This window comes from Scomber japonicus, chromosome 20, assembly GCF_027409825.1.
Source record: "Scomber japonicus isolate fScoJap1 chromosome 20, fScoJap1.pri, whole genome shotgun sequence".
NCBI lineage: Eukaryota > Metazoa > Chordata > Actinopteri > Scombriformes > Scombridae > Scomber > Scomber japonicus.
In genome coordinates this window covers 23041257-23066943 of record NC_070597.1, presented here as the reverse complement: position 1 = coordinate 23066943, position 25687 = coordinate 23041257, and the positions used below count along the sequence as shown (strand labels likewise).

At 40.4% G+C, this 25687-nt stretch overlaps 1 protein-coding gene across 1 annotated transcript in view; it reads left to right on the top strand.

Annotated features, from left to right (window-relative positions):
- abcc3 (ATP-binding cassette, sub-family C (CFTR/MRP), member 3) overlaps positions 1–24827 on the top strand; it is a 55430-nt gene extending 30603 nt beyond the window's left edge. The window contains exons 9-31 of the mRNA XM_053340862.1: positions 315–492; positions 610–771; positions 932–1024; positions 2262–2465; positions 4778–4924; positions 5013–5100; positions 5434–5500; positions 5594–5720; positions 8006–8182; positions 9266–9433; positions 9987–10170; positions 10264–10372; positions 10637–10796; positions 11756–11963; positions 12492–12802; positions 16719–16918; positions 19405–19531; positions 20763–20864; positions 21405–21551; positions 21653–21811; positions 22928–23094; positions 23174–23368; positions 23977–24827. Coding sequence (XP_053196837.1) covers positions 315–492; positions 610–771; positions 932–1024; positions 2262–2465; positions 4778–4924; positions 5013–5100; positions 5434–5500; positions 5594–5720; positions 8006–8182; positions 9266–9433; positions 9987–10170; positions 10264–10372; positions 10637–10796; positions 11756–11963; positions 12492–12802; positions 16719–16918; positions 19405–19531; positions 20763–20864; positions 21405–21551; positions 21653–21811; positions 22928–23094; positions 23174–23368; positions 23977–24088 — 3592 coding nt within the window. The 3' untranslated portion in view covers positions 24089–24827. The remainder of the gene's footprint in view (positions 1–314; positions 493–609; positions 772–931; positions 1025–2261; positions 2466–4777; positions 4925–5012; positions 5101–5433; positions 5501–5593; positions 5721–8005; positions 8183–9265; positions 9434–9986; positions 10171–10263; positions 10373–10636; positions 10797–11755; positions 11964–12491; positions 12803–16718; positions 16919–19404; positions 19532–20762; positions 20865–21404; positions 21552–21652; positions 21812–22927; positions 23095–23173; positions 23369–23976) is intronic.
- The last annotated feature ends 860 nt before the right edge of the window (positions 24828–25687 follow it).

Here is a 25687-nt window from a genome sequence, read left to right as displayed (position 1 = left end):
ACCATCAGCAGCACATTACTGCACACTATCAGCCTGCTGATTAAAACATATAGCATGTCTGATTTGTATCCTGATCAGCATGTTACAAGGCATAGATGAGATTAGACGCTCAGGAAAGCATGTACATGTGGCTGTGCTGACCTTACAGCACGGAGGCAGCCAGATCGCTAATGTGAGACTAATTCAACTGGGACTTGTTGTGTAGTGACTGCTTGGTTTTTATTTTTAATGATGTTATATGCCCTTTTTTCAGATTAGTAGCACAGCAGTGCGTGTGTTTAATCTATAAAGAAATGTGTTCCTTTCTTTTCTAGGATGTTGATCTCATTCACAAAGCAGACGGGAGTTCCTGATTGGTGGGGTTACGCGCTGGCCTTCCTCATGTTCTTCACAGCCTTCCTGCAGACTCTCATCCTCCACCAGCACTTTCAGTACTGTTTTGTCACCGGCATGAATGTACGCACAGCTCTCATAGGAGCAATCTACAGGAAGGTACATAAACACACACATGTGCACACAAACACACACACATTTTCACATTAGTTTTGTACCTGAGGTGAGAGAACAGCATTTTATTACAGTGATGGCCTTGTTGGTGTTCTTCTTCAGGCGCTGGTGATAACAAACAGTGCCAAACGTTCCTCTACCGTGGGAGAAGTAGTGAACCTGATGTCTGTGGATGCACAGAGGTTCATGGACCTCACCACCTTCCTCAACATGCTGTGGTCTGCTCCTCTTCAGATTATGCTGGCTCTATATTTCCTCTGGCAGGTACATGAATCATCCCTGATTTTTTGTAAAACACAGTCATGAATAAAACTGTGACAGGTACATTTATTCCATCTTTTGAACAGTGATGGATTGTGTATATGTTTACTTTGAATCCTGTTCGCATTGATGCAGTTTGCTGATTGGATGTTGTGTTTTATAGAATCTTGGTCCGTCTGTGATGGCTGGAGTGGCTGTTATGATCCTGCTCATCCCCTTTAATGCTGTCATTGCCATGAAGACACGAGCTTACCAGGTATGAACCAGGTTATAATTTACTTTTTTTGCATAATTCTGATTTGTAAATAATTTATTTAAAGCAAATTGTAAATAAAAACAAACAAAATGGGCTGCTACTGGCTTTGTTAGAGTAATTTCTGATTAGATGTAGAGATCACAGTCCATTTCATCTCAGACCAGTTCATCGTTAGATTATTTTTGCGTACAACATTGGAAAAAGTAATGTTACAAATGAGTAGGCGTGGGTATCATGTAAAAAAAATTAAGATACCAATAGAGTATTTCATTCAATTCACCTTTTTTATCTACTTCATTCAATACCAGTCATGTGAATGGAAGCATTCAGTGGTGTAAAATTCCACCACTCCTCCCCATCCAAATGATTTTTTACACAAACACATTTCAGAAATGTTCAAATCATTGAAATATTTATTAATTAACTATAAAAAAACTGTACAATAAAGTATTATTACCACAACTGCACTAGTGGACCACTGTCATAGTAATTTGAAGGACACTTGCAGTGATTGGCTGAGAACAAAACCATACAGTATTTTTTTTCTAGATCTGGATACAAAAAAGATTAAGTGTGGGTATTGATTGGTTGGAGAGTTTTGATACTACTTGGTATTGGATTATTTCAGTTGATACATAAAAGATATCGAGTACCAATACCCAACCCTACACATTAGCTCATTTACCACCCTGCCTTAAAGGTTCATTTGATATTTTAGAAAAAACAGATACCAAGATCAATATACTGTATGAAGCTACAGCTAGCTTTGCTTAGTGTGGCACAAAATCCACCTACCAGTATCTGTAATTAGTATCACTAATAGTATCACTAATTAGCATGTTTTATCTTTATCTAATTCAATCCATTGAAAAACCAATGTGGAAAAACAAGTTGTGATTTAGATTTATGTGCTAAACTATTTTATAGCTGTTTTAGTAGTAATAAGTTCCCTGCAGTCTTTGCTGGTTACCTAGCAACCTCACAGTAACGACAAGACATCAAAATATTCATTCTGTTGAAACGCTGCTCTGGACTCAAACAACAGTGAGTGCAGGTCACTAATGTCCTTGCAGAGTTGAATTCAACATTTTACATGATTCATAGGGTTTGCACTTTAAAGAAACCTCCTTTATCTACTTCCTTTGTGTGTTCAGTTAGTTTCAAATCTATTAATTCACAGATAAAGAACAGTATGTCTTCTTGTCCTTGTCTCCGTGTTCCTCTTCTTGTGTCCCAGGTGGAGCAGATGCAGTACAAGGATTCTCGCATTAAACTCATGAATGAGATCCTGAATGGCATCAAAGTGCTAAAGCTGTACGCCTGGGAGAACTCCTTCAAAGAAAAGGTCCTGGCCATTCGACAGAAGGAGCTCAACGTGTTGAAAAAGACGGCGTACCTGGGAGCGCTGTCCACCATGGCCTGGACCAGCGCCCCTTTCCTGGTATGTTCAGTTCAGAATGACTGGAAGCTAGCTTTCTGTCACGACTCTGATTGGTCAGGAAGAAAGCATTTGGTGAATGTCACGATCAGCTGTGACCAATACTATTCTGTTTTGTTGTGAATTCTGCTCAAAAATTGATGCTTTTTCATGGTTTTAAATAGTAATGATTAGAGCTTTAGATAGTAAGTAGTAAGTCATCTGGAACAGACCGTGTTTTCTGTTTGCCAGTCATTCTAGAGGAAGTTGTTTATATTTGAACTAAAGCTCCAAACAAATAAACCCCTCCCTCCTTCGTGCCCCTTCTAAAACTCCACCTTCCAAATTCATGGACGCACATTTCCAAGGCAACGACCAAAAGAGAAATATGGCAGAAGCTAGAGCGATATGTCAGCTGTAGAGTTACCACTGTTACTTTCACACAAGTAGAAAAACGTTTCATCTCATGTGAGCACAACAGTCCATCCACATTCTCCTCACTTCTCAATCAGCCTGCGTTCAGCGTCTCTGTCCACGTCTCTGTCAGCTGCAGCTCCTGAAGAGCTGAGAGGACAGCGGCCGGTCAAACTGCCTTAACCAGACCTGACTGACAGCAAACGTTTACTGAACCTAAATAGTTTGCATGTCTGCTCCACAGGAAGATGAAAACATATATACAGCTCAGATCACAGTTCACTAAATGAGGCAGAAACAAACTCAGAGTGTTAAAAAACTTGGGAGGTCTTTGTGAAACTGACAGGAAGTGTATCTCTGCCATAAAAAACACTTTCTATGAACTGACCACAACTTCTCTTTACAGTTCACCAGCCCTTCACCACATTCAAAGGTTGCAGGAGACTGTCCTCATACAGACAACTGCTCTGAGTTCCACCTATCCTGTGCATGAGAACATACGCCCCCTGCTGCTCATTAGCTGGAATAGTGTTGTATAGCTTGCTCTGGGCCACTTTGGTGGTTTTTCTATTTACACATCTGGGACTTTTTTCAGCACATACACAAAACAGAGAGCTAATACACCATTAGTAAATATTAGAATGGAATTGCTAACTCAAAACTTGAGGCTTGTTAGAGGAAGGATTTTTCTACAGGTACCTAATAGTGTTTTGGATCAGCCTTGAGATTGAAAAGTGGTTGATATGGTTGTTCAGCTGCTTCTCCTGCTGCTGTTCTCCTTATAAATGACTCACAGACAGATAACACTGTCCACTCAATACCAGTGCTGCATTTGTTATTAAGTGTCATACGCCTGTCTAGCTGGTACCTCTTGTGCTAGTGTGTCATTGATGTTATATGAATCATACTGACATTTCTAGCACTGCTGCTCCACTCACATATACTACTTCTTACATTAAATCATTACATCAAACTAAAATGAGATGTTACTGCCTGGTACAACTTTTTTGGTACAAGTGTTGCTTAGAGGTAGCAGATAGCAGCTGCATATGGTAGTAGAATCAGTAGGGACCAGCTCTTATTGTTATTCTTATTGTTTAACAAGAGTGGCATGCCGTAAGCCTCTTTGTGTTCTCAGTGTCAGTTGTGTTGTAACTGGAAGGTTTAGACAGGTTTGGATAAGTTCTAATATTTAAGAGATAATTTGAAAGCAGCATTGATTTACTATAGACTACAATATAGGCCAGATGATGAACATGGAGGATAGAATTGTAAAATATGGATTTTGCTGCACAAGTTTTTAGTAACTTCCTAAATCCAAAACCTTCCTGTAACTTAGAGCAAACCTTCACACCTTCCAGCACAAAGGATGGTTCAATGATCTCAAGACAGAACCCGTCTCCACTTCCTGGGAATCATTTACAAGATAAAGCCGGCAAATCTGGACAAGTTCAAGTGCGAACACCAAAGCAACGATACGCACCACTTTTTTCTCATCAGCTGACTTGCCTGTTTACTGACCCAAATCATAACAGGAGTGAGACATGAGCGTGACCTGATCCTGTCGGTCCGCTGGCTTCTGTGTGAAGTAAAGCAGAGAAACGCCATGACAACCGAGGCAATAACACGGCAACGTTTTAAATATATATATATATATATATATATATATATATATATATATATATATATATATATATATATATATACTGTGTATATATATATATATATTTTAGAGGTTTTTTTTTTAATGTGATGAATAAACACTCGTTCTACCAGACATCAGCAGCATCATGAACCTCCTCCACCCTGCAATGTATTCACCAGCTGTTGATAATCAGGTCATTACTGAGTCAGCGGTTAAATGAAGAGTGTTCAGCATCAGCATCGGTGTCTGAGCAGCCTGTTTACCCATGTGTTTCCAGGTTGCCTTGACGACATTCGCCGTGTATGTGACGGTGGATGAGAACAACATCCTGGATGCGGAGAAGGCCTTTGTGTCACTCTCGCTCTTCAACATCCTCCGGTTTCCGCTCAACATGCTCCCCCAAGTCATCAGCAGCATCGTGCAGGTGAGAACAACTTTCCCTCTCGCTTCCGCTCTCTCGCTTTATTGGGTCCGATTTTATCAAGTGCCTCTGTGTTTATTATCCGTCTCAGGCCAGCGTCTCGCTGAAGAGAATCCAAGATTTCCTGAGTCACGATGAGCTGGATCCAAATTCAGTGGACAGAAAGAACACAGCCGCAGGTACAATGAAACTGCTCCTCCTCAGATTAAAACAGGTTTCTTCCTTTTTTTTGAATGTCTGCTCTCATTCAGTGTATTTAAAACTGACATCAGTGAATGGCACATTGAGAAAATGTGCATTGTCATCACATCTCATCATGTATTGTGTAAACTTGGCAGTCTGTTGAAAGGCTTTAGTGCAGAGTCACGTTCACCTTTTACCTAATGACTCAGACACTGAGCGGGTTTCCCTACAATGACAAAGATTTGAGTCTTTTGTTCTGTTGGATCACAGTAAAGCTTCCACCATTCAAAAGCATGACACTGCAAAAAGTTTTTTTTTTAACTCTACAGAATATTCAGTGACGGTCATCAACGGGAAATTCACCTGGGGTAAAGAAGACTCTCCCGTCCTGCACAAGTAGGTCACCATAAGCTTTAACTACAGAGTGTTCCCACCTGTCGCATGTTTGTGTTGCACTTAAACATGTTTACTGTGTGTGTGTGTTTGTAGCATTAATCTGATGGCGCCTCAGGGCTCCCTGCTGGCAGTGGTGGGCCACGTCGGTTGCGGGAAGTCCTCCCTGATCTCTGCTCTGCTGGGTGAGATGGAGAAACTGGAAGGAGAGGTTTCTATCCGGGTATGACTTCACTTTCTGTTCTGTATACTCATACTTAGAAAAATAGCAGCTTATATATCCTTTTCTTGATTTTCCCTTTCTCTTTTTCGTTTTAAAGCTGTATTAATCCATATTGTTATGACAGCAGTGTATCAAATGACTCAAATGACTGTAATGTGAAATGAATTCTCGAGAGAACTCTCTCAGGGTTTGCATTCAAGTCTATTTTATTTGTATAGCTCAATATCACACATTTCTCTTCATCTTTAGATGCTCAATTTGAATAAGGGGAACCCTCCCTAAAAAAATCCCTTTTTGAAGGGGGAGAAATAATGGATGAGACCTCAGGAAGAGCAGCAGATATACAATAGATGTTGTGTGTACAGAATAGAACAATAAAGACAAGTGATAGAACTACAGCATGGAAAACAGGTGTCAACGCTCTCATTAGCTTTGTTTGTAAGAGCAGCAGCAGACTCATTGTACATCACCTGCCCAGCACCAAACAGCACACAAAGAACATTTTACACCTAAAACAAGCTAGATTTTCATAAAGTAGACCAAAACAAGAGTGATTATTGAACTTGAACAAGACTCCAACTGATTGCTAATGTCAGTTGTTATTCATTCACTTATTTGTACTTAGTGGTTAGTCCTCTCTGTTTTCCTTTCGTGCTCTGTGGGCATACGTTCACCAAGCATGGAAAAGAGGAAGGAACCATTCAGTCAGTCAGTCGCACTTTATTTATTTAGCGTTTTATGCACAGGTTAACACACAAGTGGTGTAGAAAATGGATGGATGGTCATTGCAATTGAGCACTCATAAGGAGTGAAAACAATCCAAATGCACACAGAGTTTAAAGTCAAATGTTACAATAGATTTAGATAAATAAACAGATATCCAATGATTATTTTAATAATAAACATTACTAATAGCTATTTAGCTGTAATGTAATGTTGCTGACACTGTGAACTGATCCGTGTCTCATTAATGTTCGTTTACTTGAGATTAACTGATAACAAATGATTTGTGTGCAACATCACAAGATAATTCACTCACACAAAGCACTTCATTCTAGCAGTGAGTTACATATTACTGGAAACCAGTGTTCCCCAGTTCACAGCTGGTAAGAGGAACTTTATCATGAAGCTATTGTTTAAGAGTGCAGAGGATGGATAGAGTTTCACAGCCTGTGGAAAGAAGCTGCTGTGTACTCTGGTGGTACGGCAGCAGATACTTCTTTATCTTTGTCTTAACAGACTTGGGCTGGGTGTTGTCTTTTAGCATCCTGTGGGTTCTGTGCAGGCTTCTCACCACACTGATACTGTTTCACTGATGCAGTAGATGGATAGTCATGATGCTCTCAGTGTTTTTAAACACACTCTGCAGAGCCTTCCTGTCTGGTGCTATGCACATCACCTGCACATTTTTGTTCCTCTGTAAAAGTTAGTAAGAACTTTGAATGGAAAGTTTGCATACTTAAGCATTTACAGTCATTTCTGATCATGTCTGTGACAAGTTCTTTGATTCCCAGGAACATAAAACTGTTTACCTGCTCTACCTCTGGGCAGGGGTGTGTGCCTCCTTTTTTCATAAAACAACAATCAGCTCCTTAAAGTAATGTGTGTACAACATGACTTCAGGCTAGCCCCCGCTAGTGCAAACTAGTTCTTTTGTACAACAACCACAACTTGGAAAATAAGACACACAAGCACTATATCAATATCAATGATAAGAGAGATAGGCAAGCAGTTGTTGACTTTGTGTTCAATAAATATACCAGGCAACAGGGCTGCAACTGAAGAATGTTTTTTTATTATCACTTAATCTGTTAGTTATTTTCTCCATTATTTCATTTGTTGTTAGATCCAGAAAATAGCAAAATAAATAGTCCACCACTGTTTTCCATAGCCCAAGGTAACATCCTCAAACATCTTTACATGTCTTGTTTTGTCCTGACCAACAACCCAAAGATAATCAGAGAATTTGGTCATTTTTTGTAATGAGTCAATGACTCAACTCATTCATTGATTGTTGCTGGGGGTTTCTTAAAGTTGGCAATCAATGTAATAGTTAGCAATGATTCCAGGGAATAAGAAACTCTACCAGGGAATAAGAATGAAATTGACAGTACATTTGGAACATCGTAGGGTTGGTGGTTTTTGGAGTATCTGTTCTCTGGAAACAATAACACATGTTCATATCCAGTGAAAAACAAACAAGCCTTGTAGAGTCCCATCAGATCTGTCATTAGAGGAAGTGGAGTGAAGTGAAGTTTGTCGGCCCTTTCTCTCTCTCTCCTCAGGGATCAGTGGCGTATGTGCCTCAGCAGGCCTGGATACAGAACGCCACCCTGCGTGATAACATCCTGTTTGGGAAATCCTACAATGAGCAGAAGTACAGCTGCGTGCTGGAGGCCTGCGCCTTAACCCCTGACCTGGAGGTGCTGCCTGGAGGAGACATGACCGAAATAGGGGAGAAGGTACTTTGTTTTTCCCTTGTTTTAAGTAAGGATCCTCTTTTTGTTTCTGTTTCCAGGTAGCAGTTTTGACTCTGGTTTCATTTGTCTGAGCTCTGTGCTCCATTTGAATATTTGATATTTGAGTTTGCCTTGAATGCTTTTGTACTTACTTTTGTATGACCTTTATTTATACAGGTAATCCTACAGAGACACATGGTTTCATTTTCAGGACAGACCTGTCCTAGACAACATAACAATACAGAAAATTAGTTACAGTTATAGACAAATCAGTGAACCAGTACAGAACACAAAAGGCCATGAACACATTCAAATACTAAGAACAAGAGCATGTTTTCTAAGATGCTCCCTCTAGTGTCTCTAAAAGAAGTGTGTTGTCAGGACAGGTTGATTTTTAGGCAGGGCCCTGATGACTATATGTTTGGTATTTTGATATCTGCACTCAGGAGACGCTGGTTGCTTCTCAAACCTCCCACAATCCAAGAATGGATAGATATAGTACATTATATTTATGTTATAGAAAGGATTACTTTCTCTCTCCTCACTAAGTCATGGACTAAGTGGGTCAAATATGGAATGCCCTTGCGGCTAGATTTTTATTTTTTATTTTTTTTAGTTTAACTTTGTTTTTATTTTTATATAGTTGAACCCATTTTTAAAAAAAAATATGAATCTAATTTCTTCTTTTCCAACCTCTCCCAGTCATAGTTTTTATTGCTCTTATGTGCACACTTAATTCCTCCCAAATTGTACAAAGCTCATAAATCTCGGAAGTTCGTGGAATAGCAGAAGAGATGATACTACTTCTATTTGTCATATGCTTGTATTGCAATCTGCAGTCCAAAAATATATTTAAAAAGTTAAATAAATCCCCAAGGGGAATCAAGTGGACAGCTGCAGATTGTGCTGTAGTGAGTTCCAGGTTGAGGGAGCACAGTAGGAAAGTGGGGACTTTGAAGGTAATGAAATCCTGGCTATGGCTGCACTGTATACATGACATGAATGGTTAAGTATGTAGGCAACAGTCCTAGGATGGATTAGCAATGACGACCAGTTAACCAACGAGTCTCCGTCTCCTTCCTGCAGGGCATCAACCTCTCTGGTGGACAGAGACAGAGGGTGAGTCTAGCCAGAGCTCTGTACAGCGACGCTGACGTCTACCTGCTGGACGACCCGCTGTCTGCCGTGGACGCTCATGTGTCCAAACACATCTTTGACAACCTCATCGGTCCAGAGGGGGTGCTAAAGGGCAAGGTTAGGAGAGTTTAAATCCATTTTTTTAATATGTTTTTTTTCATACTAAAGAAACATTCATGCATACATTAGTGGTATAAAAGCCTTCTGTAAACAACACTGCAGAGCCAAACACACTTCATCATCTGCTGCTGCGGTTTTGGGGTTGTTGTTTTTCTTTTCTACGCAAAAGACCTTGTGACTCTTCCCCTCTCAAAGCTCCTGTGAGTCTGGTCTCAGAGTGTGAACAGAGTCTGCTTGTGTAGCTCAGAGTAAAGCCTCTTTTTTTCAGAAAGAGGAAGTTGTGCTTTATCTTTGTTACTTGAGAAGATGGTGTATCTTATCATCTAATTACACGTCGCTTTTTCATATTTATGACACCAATTTCTGATAAGATCTGGTTTACTTCCTGTGTGACTGCATTCTGTTAGGTAGGGTATTATTGCAGTATGAGTATATCACTGAAGTGGAAGTTAATAAACTGTGTGTACAAGTCTGTGTGAAAGTTTGATTTGATATTATTCTATATATTCTATATATATTATATTGTGTTTGTTCTGCTGTTTGATTCCAGACACGTATCCTGGTAACACACGGCATCAGCTTCCTGCCTCAGGTGGATAACATCATGGTGATGGTGGACGGCAGGGTGTCTGAGATGGGTTCCTACCAGGAGCTGCTCCAACAGAACGGAGCTTTCGCAGAGTTTCTCAGGAACTACGCCCTGGAGGACATCGTGGAGGAGGAGGAGGCGACAGGTAGAGTGATGCGTTTACGTTCTCTCTTATCAGTGTAGATCAGGATAGATGGTTGGCGGTATGATACACGGTTTGTTTGTACTTTTTCTAAAGAGGAACTAATCCAAGATGAGGAGTTGTTCCCTGACGACGCCCTTAGCAACCACACAGACATGGTGGACAGTGAGCCGGTGATCAATGAGGCAAAGAGGAATTTCATAAGGTATTGACTTCTTCACTCTCTCTCTTATGACAAATTCACTGTAATGCTTTTTTCTCTTTGAATCCTTCATCTTCAGTCATCATCATCACTAAACTCAAAAACAACATCTGTTGAACATAACGAAGCAGCGACCGACTGTATTTTATTATTTGGACACTAATGCAACAGACTGAATGAATGAATGAATGGTCCTTTTTTTGCATCTTCCAAATAAATGCTGCACATCAACATGACTACATTTATTCATTTTTTTCCCCTTTACAGGCAGATCAGCATCATTTCAGTGGACGGAGAGCACCCCAGGTCGCGCTCGGTGAGGAGGCACGGCTGCAGCCAGAAGAAACACGCTGAGCCACAAGAGAAGAAGAAGAAGCCACACGAAGTGGAGAAACTCATCCAAGCGGAGACCGCGGAGACGGGCAGGGTCAGTCCAGCCGCCGCCACCACCCTCCCCCCTCCTCTTTCTCATGCGTGTGGTCTTTAATTAATGTTTGTTTACTTATTTTTTCAGTGCGGTAGATCTCAGTGTGGGGACAGACAGAGGAGCTTGTTTTCACTCAGGGCTGTTTTAACTTTGTTGGAATCACAGCTGTACAAATAACACAGCTGATGCCAACAGATTAAAAGATGCCGTTTGTTGTCAGCTATAAGCACGGCCGGATCTACTACATGGGCAGTCAGTGCCCCCTTGAGCAGAAGGGGGGCCGTCAGTGAAATCCACAGAAATACCACATAAGGATGTTAAAAATATTAGTTGCTGTCTCAAATCTAGTATGTCTAAAACCAAATATGAAGTTACAATGTTTCCACCTGACAGCAGCGTTATAAAATGAGGATTTCCAAGAAAGTGAAGTCTCATGATTGACTGGGTTTTATTTGTCGATTTGATGGCTAGGCAGGTGATGATTGGTTGACAATGCACTGCGGTTAGATGTATCAGTGAGCGTGTATGGGGAAATAATTGCCAGCAGTAAACAAAAGGCCAGCGGGAGCGCCAAAAGAAGAAAAAAACAAAAGGAAAAGGAAGAGAAAGAAGTGGCTGCAATAAAAAAGGATAAAAATAAAGAAGAGGAGATTGTAATATAAATGTATTATGGGTCCCCTGGGGGTACTAATCCAACTTTGGCTATAAGATACTAATATCAAGAACTCTCACATCTAAACATTTCAGATCATTGTTTTTAATTTACTATCACCTTGTTGAGATCCACACAGTTAAACCCCAGGAAATGACTGCCTCTGTTCTCTTAAAGATAAAGACATTACAGATACAGACTGTACAAACAACAGCCAACGCCTCTCTATCCTTTGTTTTGGTCCCCTAAAACAAACCTGGTCACATATTACTCGTCTAACACTGCTGCTGTCCTGTCACTCAACCAGGTGAAGACGACGGTGTATCTAGAGTACGCTAAGGCGGTGGGACTGCTGCTGTCTGTGATCATCTGCTGCCTGTACGGCTGTCAGAGTGCAGCAGCCATCGGAGCCAACATCTGGCTCAGTCAGTGGACCAATGACGCCTCGAGGAATCAGACTAAGGAGAATGTTCATATGAGGGTGGGGGTGTACGCAGCACTGGGCATTGCACAAGGTAAGACACATTCAGCACTGAGCCCTGTTCAGTTTTATGCTTTTATTGTTGTTTTTGTGAACAATATTGAAGGTTCATTTTTGTGGTGTTGAACTGATGTTGAACCTGAACACTCCACAGTGCCACATTTCACTTCCACCCACACAGCTTGTTGCTGCAGAGTTCACTGAAATAAACTGATACGTATTTGCTTTCCAGACAGTTGAAAGATCTGCTTTTGATATGCTGTCGTCCACAGAGGACACTCACCAAAACCAGCTGTAGTGTCAGAGCAACTGCACAGATCATGACTGTGTGCATTCATACAGAGCAGCAGTTAGAATGCATTGTGTTTGATTCCTTTTTTTCATTGTTTCAGGGTTCTTGTTGTTGAATACATGGAGATTGTGTACATAATGTTTCTGTTTCAGTGAACTGTCACCTTCACATCCTTACATTCAGGACAGATGCAACCTGTGACTCCTCCCCCTCCCCCCAATACCTTTATCCTCTCTAACCCCTCCTCCTCTGGTTCAAACCTCATCCCAGGTATCCTGGTGCTGATCTCTTCATACACACTAGCCACGGGAAACATCGGCGCAGCCAAGAAGCTGCACTCTAACCTGCTCGCCAACAAACTTCACACCCCCCAGTCTTTCTTTGACACCACGCCTATAGGACGCATCCTCAACCGCTTCTCCAAGGACATCTACGTCATAGACGAGGCTCTGCCCTCCACCGTGCTCATGTTCCTGAGCACCTTCTTCGTTTCTCTCTCCACCATGATAGTTATCATTTCCACCACTCCCATCTTTGCTGTTGTCATAGCACCCCTGGCTTTCATATACGTCTTTGTCCAGGTACTCTCCAAAAAAAAAGTCTTCGGAGGAAAAATGTTGCTCATGTGCCGGATGATCCTTTTTGTGTTCCTCTTTTTCTTTGCAAACATGCAAATTTTGTGACTCTTCCTCTTCCTGGAATGGCATGCCATATGCATGTTGGCGCAGCTACCTTTTTTTTTTAACCTTTCAGCATTTTTCGGCTTTTGTTTCTCCGTAGTCTGCGATGTTGTCCGTGACGAGCATTTCCTGCTGGCCCTGTCTACTTTTCAGCCATTGATTCACTTTGCTCTCTCTCCGCAGCCAAAACATTTCCTGTCCTGCCCTGCCCTGCAGCCTGCATCTACACCTACACACTGTTGTACACACAGAAACAAACACTCCCAAAGATATATCATCTGTCAAGTTGAGCAATACTGCCTGGCCCCAATACGCACACAATAGACTGAAGCCAACCCCCAATATACAACCTGATCTGATTTTAGGAAAGTAAAAGTAATGTGGCTCAGTTTTACATGATCCAGATCCTCCCTCTAGTGGTGGGACAGTGTTATTACAACTTTTTGTCTCCTTGTAAACATCTGATCAACCACTGTGTAAAATAAGATTCTTTAGGCAGAGATAGAAAGTCATAAATGACTTAATGTCTTTAGAGTTACTTAATAAATATTAATAAGATTCATTGGAAATTAGCTTTTCTACTTAAATTTTGCAATAGTAACAATTTAAGAAATACTTCAAACTATACTATGTCTCTCTCTCTCTCTCTCTCTCTCTCTCTCTCTCTCTCTCTCTCTCTCTCTCTCTCTCTCTCTCTCTCTCTCTCTCTCTCTCTCTCTCTCTCTCTCACTCACTCACACACACACTTTGCATTTATTGTAGATATTTGTGAATTTGTTGATGGTGCAGTTATAGAGGTTAGATTTGGATACAGTGAAGTGGGTCCACCAATGTCCTGCATCAGTATTAACACATCAACACTGCTTTCATCAGCAAGCAGAGCTACCGCACATTTACAACTGTCTTCATTCTAGAAATTAGCAGTCTAGAAAACACAAGGTGCATATATATATATGCATAAAGGGCAAATCATGTATTTGTATGGGCTGAGGTTGCTGTTGTGGAAATACTGAAATCCCTTTTGGTGGTCACTTGAAGCCACAACCTTTAAGCCATATATTTAGAGTAAACATGATTAAAATGATGTTAGTATAAGAGCTGGCAGGTAGCTTGAGCCTCTATGGTAGCATACACAAAACAGAAAACGGACAAAACACTTGATGATACAAAAACCTTGTTGATTGTGTCTTGTTTTCAGTGTGGTGAGGTGCTAAAAAGCCTGAATACGGTGCTAAACATGACTTGTGTGAAACATATATAGATGCCCTGCAGTGACAATGGAAGCTGCTGTTTTAATAATGAAACATAGAAACACAGGGACGGGTCCTAACCCATTTAACGCAGGTGTCATTGTGTTGTCACACTTGATCCCCTCCCCCTCCCTCTTCCCCCTCCTCCCTTCTCGCAGGTGTGCTGTTGTTGATTAACTGCCTGTTGTGCCGGGGCTACAGTATGCTGCGGGCAGCCAAGCTCACACACCACAACATGCTTCAGGGGGTACTGCGAGCACCGCAGTCCTTCTTCGAGAGCACCCCCACTGGGCGGTTACTAAACCGCTTCAGCAAAGACGTGGATGCTATAGACTCCCACATCCCAGAAAATATTGACATATGGATGCGCACTTTCTGGTACACACTGAATGTGCTGCTCATATGCTCTGCCCTCACCCCAATGTTCCTCATAGTCATAGCCCCGTTAATGGTGTTCTATTGGTGGGTTCAGGTAAATAGGAAACGAGTCTGCTAACTCATTAATACAACGTGCATGTCTGAGAGTGCTGTTGTTGAGTGTGTGTGCCGTAGACTGCTGCATGTGGTTGAAGTGGTGATCACTGCTGTTGTAGCGCTGTAGAAGTAGCATGGTTCGGTCTCTGCTAGTCCAGTAGTCGTAGCGGCCAGTCTGTAGTTATACACAGTCATAGCTCTAGTCAGCAGCACCATGTGGTTCATTTGGTTACACCAGTAATCTTTGGAGGATTTACTATACAATAAAACATCAAATTTCAATCTGGATTCTGCTGTAATTCACATATTCAAATTTGACTTTTATTACAAGTGATTGTCAAAGCTCCGGAGGCAGAAATAATCTCAATGATGTTATATATGTATGTGTGTGTCAGTCAAACAGGAGTCTAGTCAAATTAAGCTGGACCACTACTCATCACTACTCATCCAGAAAGCTTTATTAGGATTGATCAGCTAACCGAGAACAAGCTGTACTTTTTAAGTTTTAAGGTTCATATTTGATCTCTCGTAGATGAACTCTTTCAGTCGTCCGTCCAGTTTCAGACCAGCTATACTTACTGACCCACAAGGACTTTGAATGCCAGTATGGATCTCTTTGCCAGTCAGTCTTCCTCAGATACTGCAGCTACAGTAACATCTTCATTCAGTGAGGTTCAGGTTATTCCTGCCGCTGGAGCAGCTCAGTGTAACATCTACTGTACCTGACAGCAGGTTTTGGTGTGAGAGCCGAGTGAACTGGTAGCTGGAGAACAGCAGTTGATAACGGTGGTGTGTGTAGTGTTTTTTGTTTTGTTTTTTTAATAAGTACTAATAAACAGGAAAAATCACAGATTGAATCATTCACCATTTTAACTGTGTGATAAAAATCAAATCAATCATATTCATGTTTGTATTCATCCTTAAAAAACATGTTAGAGTGATCATTTATAAGCATTTGAGGATCATTCAGATTTAATTTATAAATCATTTAGTCTTTACACTACTGCATTTAATCCACAAAACACACTCCCATACCTGGCCTCAAGATGGCACAGTCTGGCACATTTCTGCAATTACATGTGAGGTTAACAACACTGTACACAGATCAGTTTTAGCAGTTTGTTAATTCAACTTAACATTCAGTCCTGAGTTAAACACATGTTTTATAACTCTATGCAAAATTTAGAAAAACAACAACATGAACAAAACAAGAAACATAATGTATCAGCAAATACTAATAAATTATCTAACATGAGAGTAAAATGTCTTGACTATCAGGAACATTATTAAAATCATCTGTGTCATCATAATTTAAAATCCATAAATCAATTGATTTAAAGCAGAGCTTCACGGGGCGTTTACTGTTCACATTTAACATAATACTAACCAGACCTCCCAATGACTAAAATCAGCTCTATTAACACAAGCTCATATTAAAAGCTTCTTATTATTCCCTTTGGCTTCATCATAGCATCCACGCTGCATGGCCTTCTGTCTTTGCTGCATCGTGTCTCTCCTCTTTACATGACGACTCATTAAAACAATATGATTAAAACATTATTTCACACTAAGGGAAACAGAGCTGCTGCTTAATGCTTTTCAACATTTAGTCATTTTTTATTAGGCTTTATTAGACAGTAAATTTGAATTTGATGCATAAATATGTATAATGAGCAACGAAACACCTGCAGTGGAACATGAGCGGTGCTGTAAGGCTGCTGCGGGGAAAACAAACTCTTATTTACTGTAAGTTATGAAGCAACAACTTATTACTCCTTTTTTTATGATGTTGTTAATGTGTTTACATGCAGCATAGCGTGTCAAACATTACTGAAGCCTCATGAGGAGCTTATGTAACGTCAGCTGGCGCCTCATCAACAATGTGAAAAACTGCAATACCCACGAGCACTGCAGGTGTTTCGTTAACACAGGCTTTCTTTATTACTCTGCGTGTGTGTATGTGTGTGTATGTATGCGTGCATCATAATTGTTATTGAATATTTCAGCCTTTATTTTGAATGTCTTGTGGGTTTGTAATGTTCTGTTTGTTTCTCTCCCCCTCCTCCTCTTCCTCCTCCTCAACGCCTCTGTAGAGATTTTACGTTGCCACGTCTCGGCAGCTAAAGCGTCTGGAGTCGGTCAGCCGCTCTCCCATATACTCCCATTTCTCTGAGACCATCACGGGCTGTAGTGTAATCCGAGCCTATGGCAGACACTCTGCCTTTGTTCTGATGAGTGATATGAAAGTGGATGAGAACCAAAAGAGTTACTACCCTGGTATAGTGTCCAACAGGTACGTGCCGTGTGTCAGCTCCGCCGAACAGCAGCTGTGCTCCAGTGTTTGACTCCAGATGGCATTTATCAAAACAGAAAGCTGGAACATTTGAAATGAGAATACAAATCATGTAGAGCATTGTGATTTCATGTCATGTTCAGAAGCATCTTGTCATGCTTCAGGTTGCAACAAAAAAAGTTGCCTTCCAGTGCTGTGTCTCAAATCATGTACTTGTGTTAGTTCACTTCTGTGTAGTAAACTGTGTACACTCTGTACTTACTTGTGCAATGCGCACATTTTGACAGGTTAGTGTTAGAGGATTTCTAATAGGAGGAGAACTCCTATTCTCAGAAGCTCTGATTATGAGGTAATCCAGAATGAATGGCCCCAAAATGTAACTTGAATGGGATGAAAAATAAATAAATCAGCCAATTTTCATGATGTTTTCAGTATAAGCAGCAGACACAATAGATATAGTTCCATTAGATTATCCACTTTACAGCATTCAAACTTATGAGAGTGTGAAGCATAGTTATTAAGGCCACCATGACTTGTTAACAGCTATTATGTTAGCCAGACCTACATTTGGTTGTCAAACACAAAGATCCTCCTGGTCATCCTCAACATGTTCAACTTCATTCAAAACTTCTACAGACTCCTCCTGGGTGCCTGTCACCATTAGTCCTTCACCGACCAATCAGCATACATTAGCAGGATGCTAGTGCTTTATAGGCAATACTGTCTCCCCAATAAGAAAAAGCGCATTAGTATTTTTTAATTTCAATTCTGATATATAATCAATACTATATTTGCAAAAAATAAAATAAAATGTAGGCTTTTTTGTCTAGAAGTAGGTGTAAATAATTATTTTAGCCATTAGTGCCATTCACTCACGTTGATTGAGGACTACCTCATGAGTGCCCTCTTGGTGAATTGCAGCCAATTTTCCATAGAAGGGCTGGTGGTGTACAAATTTCGACAAGTTAGAGTTGTTTCAAATCAAACACGGCCGTTGCACACTTCCCAGAAATGACAACTAGATAGTTAGCAAGCTATCGTTGGCAAGCTAGCGTTAGCATTCACATTATAATTCATGGTACTAAATCTTTACAGATTGTTAAATTAACCCAATAAACCTACTGATGACTGATATGAGACAACAGTATAGCGGTGCTTAGTGTATAATGCAGCGATGTTCACTGTAGTTACATCCTCAGCCGCCTTTTCCTCTTTAAAATGTGATCCTTCCCTTCTGCTATGTAGCCAAGTTGGCAGCCGTTGAGGGAAACAAAGTGTCCATAGTTCCACACATGACTTTTTGACTGTTTTGAGTGCACCATCCAGGTACTCATAATGCACTGCATTTTTTCATACCTCTTAGTGTGAACACAGTTATGTACTCAAAATATTAAGTGGAAGTACAGATGTATGAGATTTGAGACACAGCACATGTTTAGGTATTACAAGGTAGAGTATAAGAGTATAAAAAAAGGCTTTGAATGACTAAAAATGCATGATTCAGGACTTCAGATAGTCCAATATTTTGGGAAATAGGTAAAGCATATAGGAAGTTATGAAGACTGAGAGTAGATGGAAGCAGCTAACTTTCAACCACAACTTGTTTTTTTTCTTTTCTTAAACAAAAGACATATAACTTGATGATTTGGTGTATTTGCAGTACACAGAGCCAGGCCATCTCTTTCTCACTGCTTCCAGTCTTCATGTGGTATCAATATTCTCATGTTACTATCTTCTAGAAAGGGTATAAGTGCATTTCCCCCCAATTGTCAAACCTAATATATTTATGTCATCCACAAAAGCTAGATAAATGGCTAAACTAATTCAGTTGCTGTGGGAGCTTACTGTAGAAAAAAAGGAATGTCTGGCTCACTTAATGCTATATCTTGGCTTTTATGTACACTAAAGGAAAGTGGAATTCTGGCATGACTTGAATTTGGCAGCCAGTCAAAACTTCAGGATTCAGAAGTCTATAAGGAATGTTGTTTAATTGCACACGGTACAAAAGAGACGTGCTCGTATCAGTAACCTCACACAGGATGTGGGTCCACACTTGTTTGTAGCTTCTAGCTAAATTGAAGAGCCAGTCTTTGTCAGACTATAGAGGATGAGTACAGATGGTAAACATCTCAACGCTCCAACGCAGCTGCTTACAGTTTCAGTCAACACTTGCGCACCAGAAGCTCAAAGACTCATCACTGCAGAGGGATGACTCCACTCAGCTATACAACAGATGTGTATATGATCAGTGTTCACTTAGTGTACAGAGCTCCCAGTATCTTTATCTCTTTAGATTTCACTGTGACATTTCTAATAGGAGAGTGACCACAAGTGCAAAATGCCTGGTTATGTCTATCTACTGTATATGACACAGTGCCTTCAGTGTGTAGTTCAATCTATGGTTCTTTTTTAGCTTTTTATATCAGCCTTCACTGCAGGGGTCTTGTGTTCTCTGCTGTAACGCTGTGTAATGCTCTGTTGTACAGGTGGCTGGGGGTACGTATAGAGTTCATTGGGAACTGCATTGTGTTGTTTGCCGCTCTGTTCGCTGTGACGGGGAAGGCGAGTCTGAACCCCGGCCTGGTGGGTCTGTCAGTGTCCTACGCTCTACAGGTACACAGCAATCTACTCACTGTACTGTAGCTTTTAAAGATCCCCTCCAGACCTGTTATCAGATTATGTTAGAGCTAATAATACAATGATTGTAATAATAATAATAATAATATGTGTCCTTAAAAACCTCTAAATTACATCTGTTCCTCTCCTGCAAATGTTTCTAAGTTTATCTGATGTCTCCTACTTCACTGTAAAGTTCATTCTCAGTGTTTGTATACCAGGCTTCAGGTTTCCACATCACACTTGTGTTAGTTGAATACTCTGCCAGGATTGGCTCCAAACTAGTTGTGATGTCACAAATCGTACTCATAGGCAAAATTAGATTTTTAACAAGCTCAGAAAAACGTTCCACTTTCAGCAGATGAATGTGGAAACACACTCTGAACAAGCAAGAGCAAGAAGTAAAACATGTATAGGGTTAGGGTATGGGTAGGGTAGGGTGTATTTAAGTGGAAGGAGATCGTGAATGAGTTAAATCAGCAGCTATATCTCAGCATAGGTTGAGAAAGATGTTAGTGATGTATGTTCCAGTAAAGACTTAAAGCTGCATTAATCAATATGTTTATATTAAGAATGAGTCATATGAGTACATTTAATGTGAAGTGAGACTCACAAAGAATTATCTCAACTCTGCAATTCAACACAAGTCAAAGAGCCTTCACCTCTTTTGGCTCCTCTGGTCCACATACTGCTGTCATCAGCCTCACCTCAGTGAGAAGGCTCAGATAAAGCAGCTGTACATCTGCCCACAACCAAGCAAGAGGCAGACATGGTGGAACATTTACTTACCTCTAAAAAGAAGAGACAACACTGACCTTAGATTGAGACAGAAACATGAATCTAAATGAATGCTGGCGTTGCTCAGTGTCTGCTGGATGTATAAACAGACACATCTGCAATGCCAACTTAATATATAAATATGTCAGTGTTATATCTTTATCTTGTCCTGCTATCTCTGGTTGGCCAAAATAATAAAGGGATGTAGCTTTAATCAGCACTAAAGAACTTGTATCAGGAGCTGAAATAATACATGTGTAAATAATGAAGTAATGTTAATCTGTCCAACAAAAGTCATGTTCTTTACTAAAATGACTATGTTTGAGATTTTGGAGTGATGATTGGTAAAAACACATACAATTTGTGTCACCTTGGATCTGGGAACTTGTGATGTTTTAAAGACCACGTGATTAACTGACAGCAGTATGTAAGGTGTGTCCTGTGTTTATAGGTGACCATGTCTCTGAACTGGATGGTGCGAATGACTTCAGATCTGGAGAGCAACATCGTGGCAGTGGAGCGAGTGAAGGAGTACTCTGAGACCAAGACAGAGGTGTGTGTGTGTGTGTGTGGCTACTTCTGTCTCTTCATTACATTCAACACAAATTAAAGCTGCGTGTGTTTGCCCTCAAAATGAAGCGGTGTTGGCTCGCTGCTGCAGGAACTTATGCAATTAAAAAGTAGGAATTTACCAACATTCCCCCCAAAAAAAGTGTCCTGCTGCCAAATCATGTTCTCAAACAACACAGCACCTATAAACTCTTAACTAGATCCAGAAAAGTTTGATCCCCCCGGTGCCAACAGGGGCCCCTCTGCTGCATGACTTAAAACAGGGCATTTGTACTGTACACAGTGTACTTTCTCAGCTGCAGCCATCAGCGTATGTGCCCCTTCTGTAGCTGGTAGAGTTCTTAGTGAAAAGCTTTGTTGGATCATCCCAGAGGTGAAATAAATGTTTGGCAGCCTGAGCGCACACAGAGAGCTCCAACTCTTTTTAGAGCGATAAACAAATCAGTTGTGCTAAAAGCCAAGCAGGCTAATGAGTTGTTCAGAAAGTTTTCCTAGTCAGAAATGCTTGCGTTTGTGTTCACAGGCCCCCTGGGAAGTGGAGGACAAGAAGCCCCCTCCTAATTGGCCCATGCAGGGGAACGTGGAGTTCCACAACTACAGCGTGCGGTACCGAGAGGGACTGGACCTGGTCCTGAAAAACCTCACCCTGAGCGTCAAAGGAGGAGAGAAGGTGGGTATGGTGTGAGAAGGGGATCAGTAAGGAAGGTGGGGGGGGGGGTGTCAGTAAAATGGTGTCACTAATCAGAAGGTTGTGTGTGTGGTTTTGTGCAGATTGGTATCGTGGGTCGCACAGGCGCCGGCAAATCCTCCATGACGCTCTGCCTCTTCCGACTGCTGGAAGCTGCAGCCGGAGAGATCGCCATCGATGAGGTTAAGATATCAGAGATAGGCCTGCATGACCTGAGGTCTAAACTCACCATCATTCCACAGGTACACAACTCACACACACACACACACACACACACACACACACACACACACACACACACAAATCCAGCTTCACAGATGTCTGTCTTGGTAGTAATATTTTTGACTTCACAGTTTTTCCTTGTATGTTGCTCTTGGCAGATGTTTCTGGAGTTGTTTAGGTCAGAGGTTGTCAATCACATCTCTGAGCTAATAAACACTAAGTGGAAATGTTACTGCTGAAAGGAACAGAGACGTGAAGTGGAGCTGCTGCTCAGGAGTTCTGCATTTCTATTTCAATATGTTCTTTAAAAAAGATCAATCTTTTAAGGAAAACACAGGACTCTCCTGGATAATGTGATGATGATGCAGGTTCATGTTAGGAACACTAGTTTCTATTATTCCAACTTTGTTTCAGATATGGTGTTTTAATGTTCTGTCTGTTAGTTTGGCATGGCGATTAACTTTAAATACTACAATACCCATGAGCCTCAGCCTTAATTGCCGTGGAGAAAAGAGGCTTATCAGAGCACTAATGAGTTCTAAATGCTTCATTGTTTCAGTTGTAAAGAAAATGCAGCACCACTTACTGAATTCATCCTAAATCAACCCAGAAATGTAAAGTGATCTGATTTTAATTTGAAGCTCTGTAATTGGATGTCTTACTATAAATGCATCTTGGGAGTCGTAGTTAACTTACACCCCATTTTTTTTTATGTTCACAATCTTTTACCTTTGACTAATGCAGTTGTTCATCCTTTTAACTAATATCTAATTTAATCGAGAGTTTTAGGTCAAATGAATGCATTTTTACTTCCTGAAGTTGACTTTCAGATTAAAATTGTTTTTATCAATTTTGAGACTTTTCTGTTTTATATCATTGTGAATTGAATATTTTTAGGTTTTAGGTTGTTAGTCATACAAAACCAGTCATTTAGAAAATCATCATGACGTTTTTTTCACTTCTAACTGTCATTTTTAGTCTAAAAGACGACTTAATAAATAAAATAATAATAACGTATGTAAAGTATTCATTGCTGCAGCCATAGAAGACTCCTCTCTCCTATTACACATCACATGAAGCCTCTAATTACAGCAACTTTCCACCAAACCTGCATCTGTGTCTCTTCTCTGCTGCAGGAGCCCGTCCTGTTCTCTGGGACTCTCAGGATGAACCTCGACCCCTTCGAGAAGTACAACGACGAAGAGGTGTGGAAAGCTCTGGAACATTCTCACCTCCACAAGTTTGTCAGCAACCAGCCGGCAAAGCTGGAGCTGGAGTGTTCAGAGGGAGGAGAGAACCTGAGGTGAGCTCCCAGTGTTTGTTTTTCTGCTGTGTGAAGCTTCTCTGTAGCTCTGTGTCTCACCTACCTGCTGTGTCCTCAGCGTGGGTCAGAGGCAGCTGGTGTGTTTGGCTCGAGCTCTCCTGAGGAAGACGAGGATCCTCATCCTGGATGAAGCTACGGCCGCTATCGACCTGGAGACGGACGATCTCATCCAGTCCACTATCAGGACTCAGTTTGAAGACTGCACCGTGTTTACCATCGCACACAGACTCAACACAATCATGGATTACACAAGGTTGGATACAAGAGCTAATGATACTGCTTTAAAGGAACAATTCACCAAAAGAAAAAACAAATAATGTCAGGTGTTCTAGGATACACTTTTATAATGAAGTACAAGTGTACGAGGCAGGTTGAAATAATATGGGCTCAGCATAAAATGATATTAAATACAGACTCATAGGCTTTTTTATGTGATGACAATTTAACATGTTGGTCTCATGTCTAAACAAGCTGCAATTGACCTGTTAACATTTCTGTGACGCACTCCATCACTGCACAAGTCTGTAATAAAGGCTGTTAGATTAAAGGTGCAGTATGTAGGATTTAGTGGCATCTGGCAGTGAGGGTGCAGATTGCAATCGACCCTACGTAAGTGTTGTTTTGTCCATTGTGGGCTAACTGGATGTGAGCATTACGTTTATCTTCATATCAGTCCAAGCCATGACAAATAATTAAGTAAAACAAAAAATTGCCTTGTGAACAGCCTGTGTGGTTTAATTTCATGGGGTGCAACATAATAAAAAGGTGAAATTTTCCTTTAAAGCACATATTGACAGACATTATATAAACTGTTCAGATGTGTAATGAGTCCCTCTTCTCTCTCTCTCTCTCTCTGTGCAGAGTGCTGGTATTGGACAAGGGACAGATTGCAGAGTTTGACACTCCTACAAACCTCTTATCACAGAGAGGAATCTTCTACGGCATGGCTAAAGACGCAGGACTAGCACAGTAGAACCATCATCTTGTCATAAACCCGGGTTGAGGATCAGCTCAGTTCAGTCTGACTCTGAGCTTCAAACCTGGCAGTGGAACTGAAGAGTACCTTTTTATGCGCACTGGGTATTTTTTCAGGGCACTTACTGTGTGTTTTGAATTCAGCTTGAGGCCAAGCCTGAACTCCTTCGCAGACTTGAATCAATTAGCACTTGCAAACATTTCTAGTGTTTGTGTGAATCCACAGCGGGACACGTACATACTCTTTTTGTGATTGTCTTAAGTTTCTGGCACTGACTGTATCGTCCTGTGTGGCAAACGCCATTTGGCATCTATAAGTAGTAAAGCGGAGTAAATAAGAGATAACAAGCCATATTTGCAAAAACTAGTTGATCCAAGTCTGACCTTTAGTGCCTTCTGCCAGTGGGATGAAGAAAGCCAGTGAATGTATCATTTTCTAATCGGCTGTCTGCTGCAAAACAAACAACAAAAAAAAGGAGGAACTTTTTTATTTTATTTTTTCTACAAAGAAAAATACTGTGCCACTGTACTGTCCTCTAAAAAAAAAGAAAAAAAGAAACATACACTTTTGTGATAAACCCACTTATTTTTGTACTGTACCATTATTTAAGCTACTTTTTAAAGATTTGTCTCATCTAGGGAAGTTTGCTCAGTTTAAATATGTGATTCTTTTGTGAACCAAATCTATAAAAACTTGAATTCTGTACCACCAAAATATGAAATATGATGCCTTTATTAAAAAACTGAAAAAAAGAGGGATGTGTGCTGTCTTGTAATTACACATTGTGAGAAGTAGGTTAATAATGTGTCATGTGGTCAATCAAGAGGTCAGTTTGTATGTAAAGGTCCAGCGATGACGGTCCATAGTGTTGCATTATGACATTTTGACCATTCTTTTGTCGTTCCCTCAACTTTATGGAGGTCCAGCACTAAATTGTCTAAGTATCACTTTAAAAAGGAAAAATCAAAATACAGTTAGTTATTATAATGTGTAAACAGTTGAAACATCTAATAGCATGCTTTATTCATAACATTTATATGAAACTGAAAATGAAATTTGATTTATATACAGTACCAGTCAAAAGTTTGGACACACTTTGTCATTGATGTGAATGGGAAAGTGTGTCCAAACTTTTGACTGGTACTGTAAATGTTATATCATTTTCAAACAAAAATTGCTCTCAACCAATCAGTACAGTAGAAAACAATACATCAACAGAAGAAAAAAACTGTGCAAACTGAAAAGTTGAAGCTATCAGTCATAACATCCCACTACACTAATTTCAATGTTATCCTGATCATGCATTCTATCCATTAAATGTTTTTATTTTGAAATACACATCATTTAGTTCCTCACTACAACTGTTCCATACTTTCACGTGTTTAACTGTACAATGATTTTTCTTGGTCCTGACTCTTTATACCTTCACATTGCTCTCAAATCATTTTGACTTTCTCTTATTTGAAACATCTGTTTGGATACCTTGTTTATGACTGTATACATGATTTGTGCTGTTTTCCAATGTCTCTTCTCAGATTTTAATTTAATATACAGGTGTGGGTCAAGAAAAGTACTCCTAGAACACTCTTCAAGTAT